At 33.8% G+C, this 11,858-nt stretch overlaps 2 protein-coding genes across 2 annotated transcripts; both read left to right on the top strand.

The window, feature by feature from the left end:
* Positions 1-1,090: 1,090 nt before the first annotated feature.
* Positions 1,091-4,993, top strand: TTN9 (titan9). The gene is made up of 10 exons (XM_039044953.2): positions 1,091-1,292; positions 1,406-1,476; positions 1,624-1,671; positions 1,976-2,045; positions 2,186-2,276; positions 2,433-2,494; positions 3,324-3,628; positions 3,709-3,727; positions 3,807-3,938; positions 4,560-4,993. The coding sequence occupies exons 3-10, from the start codon at positions 1,624-1,626 to the stop codon at positions 4,745-4,747; spliced, it is 915 nt and encodes a 304-aa protein (XP_038900881.1). The 5' UTR covers positions 1,091-1,292; positions 1,406-1,476; the 3' UTR covers positions 4,748-4,993.
* A 1,584-nt stretch (positions 4,994-6,577) lies between these two features.
* Positions 6,578-8,534, top strand: UBC20 (ubiquitin-conjugating enzyme 20). The gene is made up of 6 exons (XM_039045000.2): positions 6,578-6,861; positions 7,271-7,298; positions 7,393-7,620; positions 7,721-7,784; positions 8,136-8,195; positions 8,279-8,534. Exons 1-6 carry the CDS (start codon positions 6,746-6,748, stop codon positions 8,326-8,328), a joined length of 546 nt encoding a protein of 181 aa, XP_038900928.1. The 5' UTR covers positions 6,578-6,745; the 3' UTR covers positions 8,329-8,534.
* Positions 8,535-11,858: the final 3,324 nt, after the last annotated feature.

The following is an 11,858-nucleotide window of genomic DNA, read 5'->3' as shown; positions in this document are numbered from 1 at the left end:
ATGTAGAAAATTTCTTCTCTAACATATCAGTATCAATAATTTTCTCTCCACATAACAACAATTTTGAATTGATTTTAAATAATGCGGAGTTGTAATCACTTACTGATTTAAAATCTTGTAGCCTCAAGTACATCCACTCATAACGAGCTTTAAAAATAATAACTGTTTTTTTATGATCATACCTCTTTTTCAAAATTTTCCACAAGATACAGGGATATTTTATTATAAGGTACTTCATTTTCAATCCCTCGTGGAGATGATGACGAAGGAAAATCATAACTTTTGTTTTGTCCTAACTGGATGTTGTATTTCATTCTTTAATAATCTCTCCAAGATTCATAGCATCCAGGTGGATTTCGGCATCAAACACTCATGACAAATAATTATTACCATTAATATCAAGGACGGAAAATTCTAATTTTGTGAGATTTGTCATGGTGCACTATCATAAAATATTGTATTTATATTAGAAATTTAATAGGTATTATATATGCAAAATAACATTAAATTTATTAATTATAACGTAGAGGAAAAAAACTGAAATACCTTTATGACCTACCTTTAGCGAGAAAAATAATAAGAGTTCGTGTTGATAACATATTGTGAATTTGAAGAGAAAACGAGACACAATGAGAACACGGATATCAAAAATATATATAAATAAAATAAAATAAAACAACTAAATAACTAAATTTGGAATAAATAAGGAAAATTATAGGAAATAGAAAATTCCTCCAAAAATATCTACTTTCTCTAAAATTCATGGAATTTCAACCAATGTATATGTATTTATAAAATTCATAAATGACCACTTATTTATAGGAAATTTTGGCAAGTAAGAAGTGACACACGGGGACACTATAGATGAGTGTATAGGTGGTTGAATGACACACGACATGATCAACACATGTGGTAATGAAAAAATGACACTTGACATTAGATACTAAACATGGTACTAATGGGCATCTATTATTATTATTATTATTATTATATTTATAATAATTTTAGATTTTTTTTAAAAAAATTTAATAATTGCGTGACACATTGAATACTATTTTATATATATACACACATATATAAATGACACATTGAATACTATTTAAGCTTAGGTTCCCCTCGCAATGAGCTCACTGCAGAGGACGCGCCAAGGAGTAACAAATATATTTACAATTTAATTATAATTTTTTAAAAAGGCATTTATCCAATTTCTCCAACGTTTCTCTCTACGATTTTCAAATTCCACTTCCCGCGTGTTTTCGCCTTGCAGTCCCAAATCTTGAACGAAATTTGTGGTAAATTTGATGCATAGAAGCTTTCTCTATTCATAATGTTTTCATTTCCTCGAGATTTCGTCGATTGGAGTTCGAGAAGCTTTCTCAAACTAAAATTTCTACTCGTTTTGCAGTTTTTGGCATCGCAACAGTTGTTCTTTGCAGTTTCTTCGTTCTCAGTTTCTCTGGGAAGCCAAACGGACTCGTAAGTAATTTTTGTTCATCAGAATTTTGAAATTTAGGGTTTCCCAGAATGCCATTGTTGCTACCCACTGAACATATTTGTTGATTTGTTTTTCATTCAAGTGGTTCTGATTATTTGATTTTTTTTTATGAAACATTTTTTTGGCAGATGGAGGCTCTTTATAAGAAGCTCTACGACAAGTACACTAAACTCAAGGTGTGTGGATGTTTTTATTTTATTGATTGATTGAGTTTCTGCAGATTGTTAAAGATTTTCCTTGCTTCTTGTTTGGTATGGCTGTTCTTATTTATAATGTATTATATATTCAATTGGTTGAAGCTGGATCTGATCTAGGACTTAATTTCTTAATTTTAAAGCATTTTACATGTGAATCTGTAAATTGTCCTCTTGTTGGTCCTCAAAATTTTCATTACCGCTCTATGAATTGTTTATCCGCATACTGAAATTGAATTCTCGAAAACCTATCTTCTTACGGTTGCATATTTTTTTACTTTTACAGACAAAAAAATTGTCAGACTTTGATCAGTTCAATAAGGATCAAGAAGTAAAATTTTTGAATTATGTATCTGGTACGGACAATTATCCTTTCCTTTCCTTAGCAATTTATCTTTTTCCTTTGCATAATGCGCTAGGGTTGTGCTTTTGTTTATACTATTGAGTTGTTCTTCTTGGCTTACGCCTCAGTCGGTACTTTATTGATCCTTTCCAGCTGCAGAGGAGTTGATTCAACATTTAAAAAGTGAAAATGATAGGTTGCGTCTCCAGGTTAATGAATTGAGAGATGAAGTAGCTTCGACCAGGTATGCCTTAGAAAAATACCAATAACTTCTTCTTCAGTCTTTATCATTATCTTTTGTGTTCCTCTGTTCTTGAAATATTTTTTGTTGAACCAGTCTGGCAACTTTTATTGACTGCTCGATTTGATGGGCTAATACAGTGTGCTAGTGTGGTTGCAGGTCCAGCATGGATGCAAAATGTGTTGATTATCAGAAGCTATTAATGGAAGAGAATCAAAGGAGTACGAATCACACATTTTCTCTAACTCAGATTCATCTGCGTGACTGCATCTATATATTTAGTCCAGTTTTAATGAAGCAGGAAAAAGTTCACAAACCTCGCTTTCCAGCAGGAGAAAATCCAAAATTGTCATACCTTGAATTCTTATGATGACCTGAGGTCTTGGGTTTGTATGCACATAATAACTTTAAAGTTGAAACTAATACTGTGGAATGAACTTTTGAAACATTGTAAAATTTGAAAGATTTTTATTTCCAAGGTACTAAAGTCTTAATTTCGTTTTTACAGTGAAGAGGAATACTCAAATTCTTGTTGAGTGTCCACTTGGTTCACTATGTATGTTTTGTAATTGGTGGCATTGGCCAAGCGTTAAGTTAGGTGGTTTAATATCCGTAAGTTGTAATCCAACTTGAACGAAAGGTTAAATTGCTAAATCACCTTACTTAGACTAAAAAACTTCGAGATTTACTTCATGAACTTAGTTCACTATGTATGTTTTGTAATTGGTGGCATTGGCCAAGCGTTAAGTTAGGTGGTTTAATATCCGTAAGTTGTAACCAGACTTGAACAAAAGGTTAAATTGACAAATTACCTTGCCTAAACTAAAACATTTTGAAATTTACTTCATGATTTTTGAGGGTTTAGATGCCTTCCATTATGATTGAAACTCTTGTGACTTTCATCTTGCAATTCATCTGCTTTAAATACAGTTGCTGGGTCCCACTAGAGCTTGATATCCAGGATCACTAACTATTAGTCTATATCTATCTGACAAGCATCCACGTGCCGATTGCCTGATCAATTCTTCATATGGATTTGATCCAATCCAGATAGCACTCTTTCTGAAGAAGTTGAGAAGCTTCGGAAACTTCGGCAGGAGGGGGATTTTGGTGGTTTAAACAACGGAATAAGCAAGGAACTGCACACGCCTAGCGGCCCCCAATCTGTATCTGGAGAAGTTTCGAAAGGACCATCTGGAGGAACTACAAGAAGAAAGCGTGCCAGGGATGCTACACAAGTGACCGATGAATTCAGAATAGTTAATGCAAGTGCTCAAGTTGATCCCACTCAAAGGCAATCAACAAGTGAACCGCCCGAGAAAGCTGCATCCAGCGAGGTTGCCAATATGCAGCTGGTATATCTGATAAATGATTATATGTTTTAGTAAATACTTTTGGTTTTCTTCCTTCTGATATTTTCAATACAATGCTACAGGGTTGCTGCGGAAGCAAAGGTTGGTATTGATAGATGTAAAGATAGCATTATGTTGGCATGATGGTGTTACTGTAGTCTAATCCTCGAATTGTTTATAGATGGCAGAGTAAATGATTGTGTTTCCACCAACTGCCCATACCAATGCCTTGTAGAGCACATGATGGGCATGGAAGTATCAACCACCAACCGAAATGAAGGAATATGTATATCAGCATTTCATAAATCAAGTGGTAACTTGAAAATTAGATGTGACCATTTGAAAGTTTTAGATTATACCATTTGAAATCTCTTAGTTGCATCTATCTGTTTGATTAATCAATTATTTCCATTGCTTCTTCTCTGTTAAAGTTCAAGTAAATATTTTGTTTTATTTGCTACCGTGGAAAGAAACGTTAGTCTTATAGGGTATCTGGTTGTCATCTTGTCATCTTCCTTTATCAGTATTTCAGATTGGTATTAGAACTTCTCTCTCTCTCTGGATTGTTATGAAAAATGAGTCTTGAAGTACATTTAAATATGTGATGTCATTTTATATCACTCTTATTCTCATTGTATTTTATCATGTAAAGGTTGACTTAAACAATATATGATTTGATGTTCCGATGCGTAGAGCACCTATTAAGCATGACCAGGACTTGGTGGCTAGTTTAGCTCTTACTTTTAGGAAATTTGGGAAAGAAAAGGCGTCAGAAATTATTAGGCTTGTTCTTCTGCATTGTGGCTGTTATACTTTTCTTCTTTCTACATTAGTTTTTTTTACTCCAATTGTACTTTCCAAAGTTTTTCTCCCCCAACCAAATTTGGAAAAATTGGTGACAGTTTACGCTTGTTATTCTCTATTGTTATATCAGGTTACTCATTCAGTCTCACGTGGGTAAATAAATTGGCTGGAGAAACAGAAATCCTGTATCGTGCCTTATCTCTGGGTACGTTCGAGAGGGTAGCCCCAGAATGGATGAAGGAGGCCATCATATTCAGCACAAGTATGTGCCCAACTTTCTTCGAGAAGGTAACAAAAGTCATCAAGCTGCAGTGCTAATAAAAAGCATGTCTAGTGCTTTCTAATCCCATTTAGGCATTCAAGTTAGTTTCTCCTTGCTAAATGAACTTGAACAGTGAGCAAGCTAACAAAAACTGCTTGCTTGACTGTTTTGCAAACTCATGTATAAATTGCCTCTGGAAATACCCATTTGGTAGTTTAGTATCATCAAAAAAAGGATTGTAAACTCTCTTTTCTGCTTTTCTTTTCTAGAATGAATTGTGAGTTGGATTGTGTGCCGATTTACCAATGAGTGATGTTGTAAATGCTTGAGATTGTTAATGCATCAACCAAGAAGAATTTGACATCTGAAACAGATAGAACAAGAACTTGATCTACACTTTTTCATTATTGTAGAGATATTGTGATGCTGGAAAATCTATCATTTAATGGTTTTAAAATTTGAACTTTTGAGTCTTATCATAAAAGAAGAAAGTGAAGAACCTTGGAGGGAGAGTCCAATAATAATAGTATTCGAGATTGACATCTTTGGTAGGGCTCTCTGCCTCTAAAGGAGAGAAAAATTAAAGCATCTTTGATGATTGACTGTTAAAACAGAATGATTATCAAAGTGGTTGCTTCCCCTTTTTATGTGTTTTTCACTCTACAACCATACTCTTATTATTATTATGTAAAATCACTCGACCTTTGAATTATAATCCAAATTATTTATCTTGTCTACCAGTTTGGGATATCTAGTAAAACAAATTTAGTAGACAACCTGAGTATAACAAAACTAGTTAAAATGTCTATATATTTAAAAGTTTGAATTTGTAAATATCTACCCCACGTTGTTGATCTCAATGCAAAGAAAATAGAATTAAGGTCTGAAACCCAATATGAAAACATATCTGCTAACCCTCGATCAAGTATTTCTTAAAAGATCCTTCTAGCTTGCGCAACATTAGGTAGACCTGTTAGAATTCTTCTCAATATGAAGGGTCACTTTGGTTGACCCGTTAAGAAATTCATAGGCCAAGATTGTATATGTTTCCACTCTCTCCTCAAAATTGGAATCGTTTTTAGACCCTCTCGTTCATGATTGAATAAGAACAAAGTAATTTGCAAGTTATTAACTTAGTTTTTCTAACCTCCATGATACTTGCTTACTTGATTGTAGTTCAACTAACTAAGACATATATCATTGATTGAAAAAGTCAGATGTTTGAAACTTTACTCCCACATGTTGAACTGTGTTATACTTGATATATGAAAACTCATCGATTGTTTATTATAAAAAAATAAATAAAGTAATTGTCAATATGAGCATAGTGAAATAGTAAATACATTACTAATCAAGTTTAAAATTTAGTAATGTAATTATTGTTTCTTTGCTTTTGGTTATTGTCTTTGATCGAGTTTGAATTATAATATTCTTAAAATAAATCTTTTCTATCAAAATGGATTAAATAGTAATAATAATGACATATGTAAATATATTTTCACAAGTTATAAAGGAGATAGTCGTAAAGACCAATATTTAAAAAAAAAAAACAAAAAACTAATTAAATAAATTTATTTTAAGATTTAGTGAAAGGAGATCAACTAAAATGAAACAAAATCTAAAATATACTAATAAAAAAAATTCAAATTACAATTATGGAAATTCAAAATAAAGGTAGTCATGAAAAGGGTCAATTATTATTAGGTGGTGGATGGAGAGTCTCTTTGATTATTATTATTATTTTATTTTGTTAAAGATAAATGTGTCTGGTTGAATAAAGTGGTGGCGTTAAAGCAGTGACCAAAAGTAGCCGTTGGAAATTCAAAAGCAACATGATTGGAATCTTTGCTCTCAACGTTCACTAAAATTTTTGAATATTTATCCTTCAAATCAAATCCCTAATTTCTTCGTCTTTTTCCTTCGTTTTAAGTCCCCCAATTCCTCTCTCCCCTCACTACCAAAATCTCATTGATTCTTCTTTGTGGGGGAGAATTTCTTGGATCTCCTTCTTCAATTCCTTCATTTCTTCGTTTCTAATTCGGATCACAGAGAGAATGGCGGCGATCAATCGATATACTGACAACACAACCCCGGCTAACCCGGTTGTTTCTCCAGCGAAGCAATCCTTACCGCCGGCCAAAACCGCTGACTCTCAGTCCGTTCTCAAGAGGTATAAACATTTCCGCTTTTTTTCCAATTCGGTTACTATATCACTGTGGATCGATCGCTTTCCTGTTCATCGCATCTGATTTCTACTTTATGTGATTTTGGGGCTTTGTTGAACTTTAAGCTGGATGAGGTAGTTCTAGGGTTCTTGATCTTGTAATCTTTTGAACTGATTTTGATATCGATTGTTCTGTGTGTCTTTCTTACCGATCTTTTTAGGGTTTTAGGGGTAATTTGAGGATCTTTTGAGGTAGTCATGTTCTTTCCCCTTAATTTTGCTCCGTCGCCATATGGGGTCTATGCAATTTAAGAAAATAGTGAAGAACCAATCTTACTGGGAACTCCGTCTGTGTTCAATCAACTAAGAACTAACAATCTTCCTCTTATTTTTGTTGTGTTTTCTTTTTACACAGGCTGCAGTCTGAATTAATGGCCTTAATGGTAAGACTTGCTACCATCTGATGTCTTGGACTGATAATTTTTTAAGTAGTTGGAAATGTGATTATTTAAGACTCCATGTTTTACCATATTGCAGATGAGTGGAGACTCTGGGATCTCAGCCTTTCCTGAGGAAGATAACATTTTCTGCTGGAAAGGGACAATAACTGGAAGCAAAGAAACAGTGTTTGAAGGAACAGAGTACAGGCTATCCTTTTCATTCCCTAACGATTACCCTTTTAAGCCTCCAAAGGTGAAGTTTGAGACCGGCTGCTTTCACCCAAATGTGGACGTTTATGGCAATATTTGCTTGGATATACTTCAGGTAATTCAGCTTTGGTGAAATCTTCAATATTGAAATGATAACTTCTCTGATTTGTTAGGACTAAAGCAACCTAAAGTGAGAATTGTTTCATTTTTTGCAGGATAAATGGTCATCAGCATATGATGTGAGAACCATACTTCTATCCATCCAAAGTCTGCTTGGAGGTAAGCCACACCACGGGGGGGGGGGCCCCCCCCCCCCCCCCCCCAAAAAAAAAAAAAAAAAAAAAGTATATATATTTATTTATTATGTATGTGAAGAAACCATACTTCCTTGACTTGTAGATGGTCTTATTTCAACATGAATCCCTTAAATTTGGAATGGAATATAGAATGTTAAATTACAAATTTAGTCCTTATTGTTTGATGTTGCTTCAAAGTTTTATTAAACTAAGGGGACTAAATTCGAACTTTTAAAACCATAGGGACTAAACTCTAACTTTTTCCAAATCATAGGTACTAAATTTGTAATTTAACCAATATAGAATATGTAATGAGACTGCCGTTTATTTGCAGAACCAAACATAAGTTCACCTCTAAACACCCAGGCAGCCCAACTGTGGAGTAATCAAGAAGGTGGGTTTCTATTATTGTTCTTGTCTCATTGAATTGGCTGCCATGTAATGAAAGTTGGCTCACTCATATTTCTGTGTTTGTAGAATATCGGAAAATGGTGGAGAAATTGTACAAGCCTCCAACAGCAGCTTAGCTTTGTTTTTAGACTAGGATTTGTGTCTCTCAACTCTTTTTGCGCTAGAGAGGAGATTCCCAGATGATTTTTTTTCTCTTTCCTTTCAGTGTACGATCTTCACTTCTTTTACTCGCTGGATTTGTTGCAGATATATGTTGTCTACTGTAATATGTGGAAATTTCAAGTCGTTAGCTAATATTAATTTGTTCTCATTTCAAACTTCATCATCTACACTGCTGCCATGCTCGTTTTGAAGTCCTTGAAACCAACATGATGCTAAAAATTCATAATCAGTGTTCTCAAATTGTTGTGTTGTGTTTAAAGGAATTTTTTAATGTTAAACCTCTCAAAAAAGGCAATGTTTACCTTTTGGCTCAATCTCCATGAATTCATCCAATAATTTTGTAAATAGTGTAGGGTAAAATGGTTCCAGAACTCACTCATTTTAGTGGAAATCAAACTTAGCATCAAATTAAGAAAATTGTGTTGCAATTAGGGGTGAAAAGACCGCTTAAGCGGGGGGACCGAAAGCACTCGTCAGGGCGATTTGAAGTCGGTCAGTTTGGCGGCGGCGGGTTGAAAATGTTAAAAACCGCAAAATTATCGTTCGATTTTCGGGTTAGGCAACCAAACCAAACCAATCGATAATAAAAGTTTCAGAATATTTTTCAAAGGTTCCTTGGTCAAACTGAGTCTAGACAACCAAACTTGTAGGTCCAAACAGTTCGGTTGGCTCGGTTTCCTAATGAATCCGGCTCGGTTTCAACTTAGATGAATCCTTCACCGATTGAGCAGTTCCATTCCAATTTTCTACAAAAAAAAAATAAAAAAAAAAAAAAAATCGAGCTGAATCGAACCGCTTACACCCTATTTGCAATGTACCTGTTACCCATGTTCCATGAATCACCCAATATTTCTTCAACAAATACATGGGTTAAATCTTTCATAACTCAATAATTTTAGTAAAAAAATCAAATTTAGCATAGAATTAAGTCCGTCAAATCATTTGTGTGGGGAGTGGGCTGAATCCGTTCCAAGTTGGCTCCATCACTGCGTCCAAGCCGATATGGTATGCTTGTGGCCCTTTGGATATTTTGCATGTTTAATGAAATGCTTCTTAAAAAATAAAAATAAAAAATACATGTGATTAATGCACTAAAATTATTCACAATTTCAACCAAAAAAAAATATTGCTTCAAAGGTTTGTTGAGATTTAATGGTGAATTTATATTTTCTGGGGGTAAAATTGAAGCTGAAATTTACATTTCTCTACGTGGTCCATACTCCTCATCATCCAGTTCTTGGTCACATGACAAAAATAACATATTCTGTTAGATCTCTTATCCCAAATATTTCTTTCCTTTTAAATCGAATAGATATAATACAAAAAAGGAATATAAGAAAGGTGAGAGGGATGATTGTTTTTATCATTGTGTTCACAAAAGAAATGATGAATGTAATAGAGAGGGTCTAGTAAGAAAGAGTGATATACTTGATTGTACGTTGTTTTCTGAGCTTTAATTTTTCTACTCAACAGTTGAATGAAGATGAAATCTGTGGCTGTTCTTAGAAGTTGATGTAGGCTTTGATAAAGCCAAACCACTATACTTTCTGGTGTTGTTTTCTTCTTCCTTTTACCTCCTTGTTTCATTCTCAGAATATGCTTCGATTTTTTTTCTTCTTCATCTTCTTAGTGTAGCTGTCATTGAAACCGGAGAGAGGTTTCCTTCAAGGTGAGATTCAGATCTTGAGAAAAGAGGTAAGAGACTTTTTCTTCTAATTTTGTTTCTTCAACTGGTGATTTCTCGATAGGCAAGTAAGAGACAGGTGTATTACATGCTATTCTCCACGTAGCAATTACTATGTATGTTGATTATTTTATAACAAATGGTATCAGAGCCTTGAGAAATAATCGATCCATGGCTGTTGAAAAGTATGAGATAGAAAAGTTTATAGGATCTAATGATTTTAAGCTTTGGTCAAAGAAGATTATGTTAATCTTGACATATCAAAAGGCTTTAAAAGGTTTAGAAGATCCTAAAACATTGCCTGATACTTTAACTCAAGAAGAGAAACAAAATATTGAAGAAGTGGCATATAGGACTTTGTTGTTGAATGTGACAGATAATGTACTTAAGCAAATAGTTGATGAAAATACTGCATATGAAGTTTGGAATAAGTTACAAACATTATATGTAAGGAAGGATGTGCCTAATAAGATTTTCTTGAGGGAGAGGTTGTTCTCTTAAAAGATGAATGTCTCTAAGTCTTTGGATGAGAACCTTAATGAATTTAGAAAATTAACCTAAAAAATAAATCAAATAGAAGAAAAGCTTGACAAAGAAAGTGAGGCTACCATTCTTATTAACTCACTGCTAGACACATATAAAGATGTGAGGATAACATTGAAATATGGTAGGGATAGTATCTCAACTGAGGCAGTGATTGTTGCCATAAGGTGCAAAGAACTTGAACTTAAATCAGAATCTAAGATTTCTAGAAGTGGTGAGACTTTATTTTCTAAAGGAAAGAGGAATCACTTCAAAAAGAATAAGTTCACACAGGGGCAAAGATTTCATAAATAGAAACTAGTAATTAAGTGTTATCACTATCATAAGGAAGGTCATATTAAAAGGAACTGTCTAGAGAAGAAGAAAAGAGACTTTAAAGACTTGAATAAGTAAAAAGAATATGGAAAGACAGACTTCTCTATTGGGGATAAAGCATATGTATATGCATAAACCCTAGTTAGAACTAATGAAAAGGCCATGATAGTAAATACTGAGGATAATGAAGATTGGGTCATTGACTAAAGAGGAAGAAAAGAACTAAGTGTTATCACTGTCATAAGGAAGATCATATTAAAAGAAACTGTCTAGAGAGGAAGAAAAGAGACTTTAAAGACTTGAATAAGTCAAAAGAACATGGAAAGGTAGACTTCTCTATTGGGGATGAAGCATATGTGTATGCATAAACCCTAGCTGCAACTAATGAAAAAGGGGATAGTAAATATTGAGGATAAGGAATATTGGGTCATTAACTCAAGCTATACCTTTCATATGACTTCTAATAAGAAGTGGTTTACATCCTACATACAATAAGATGGAGGCTCGGTGTTTATAAAAAATAATCATGGGTGTAAGATTGTAGGAATAGGGTCTGTTATGCTAAGATTGGAAGACAATAGAGAAGTATTGCTTAATAATGTGAGACATGTCCCAGAAATTTGAAGGAACCTAATCTCAGTTGGAGTGCCTGATGAGATAGGTTGTTTCATCACAGTGAGTGATGGATCACTTAAAGTTCTAAAGGAGTTTAGAACAATTTTTTATGCTCCAAAACATAATGGTTTATATATTATAAAAAAAATGTTTAGACTAAAGATCATAGATTGATAGCTCAAAATGCAAAAGATGAGGAACTTGAATTATGGCATAGGAGATTGTCTCATATTAGTGAAGAAGGCCTGAAAGAGCTTTTAAAATAGGGAATCATCAAGACAAGAGGCACTAAATGACTCAACTTCTATGAACACTGTGTATAAAGAG

Source organism: Benincasa hispida, chromosome 10, assembly GCF_027475165.1.
Source record: "Benincasa hispida cultivar pf3 chromosome 10, pf3_genome.v1.1, whole genome shotgun sequence".
NCBI classification, from domain to species: domain Eukaryota; kingdom Viridiplantae; phylum Streptophyta; class Magnoliopsida; order Cucurbitales; family Cucurbitaceae; genus Benincasa; species Benincasa hispida.
This window is presented reverse-complemented; position numbering and strand designations above follow the sequence as displayed.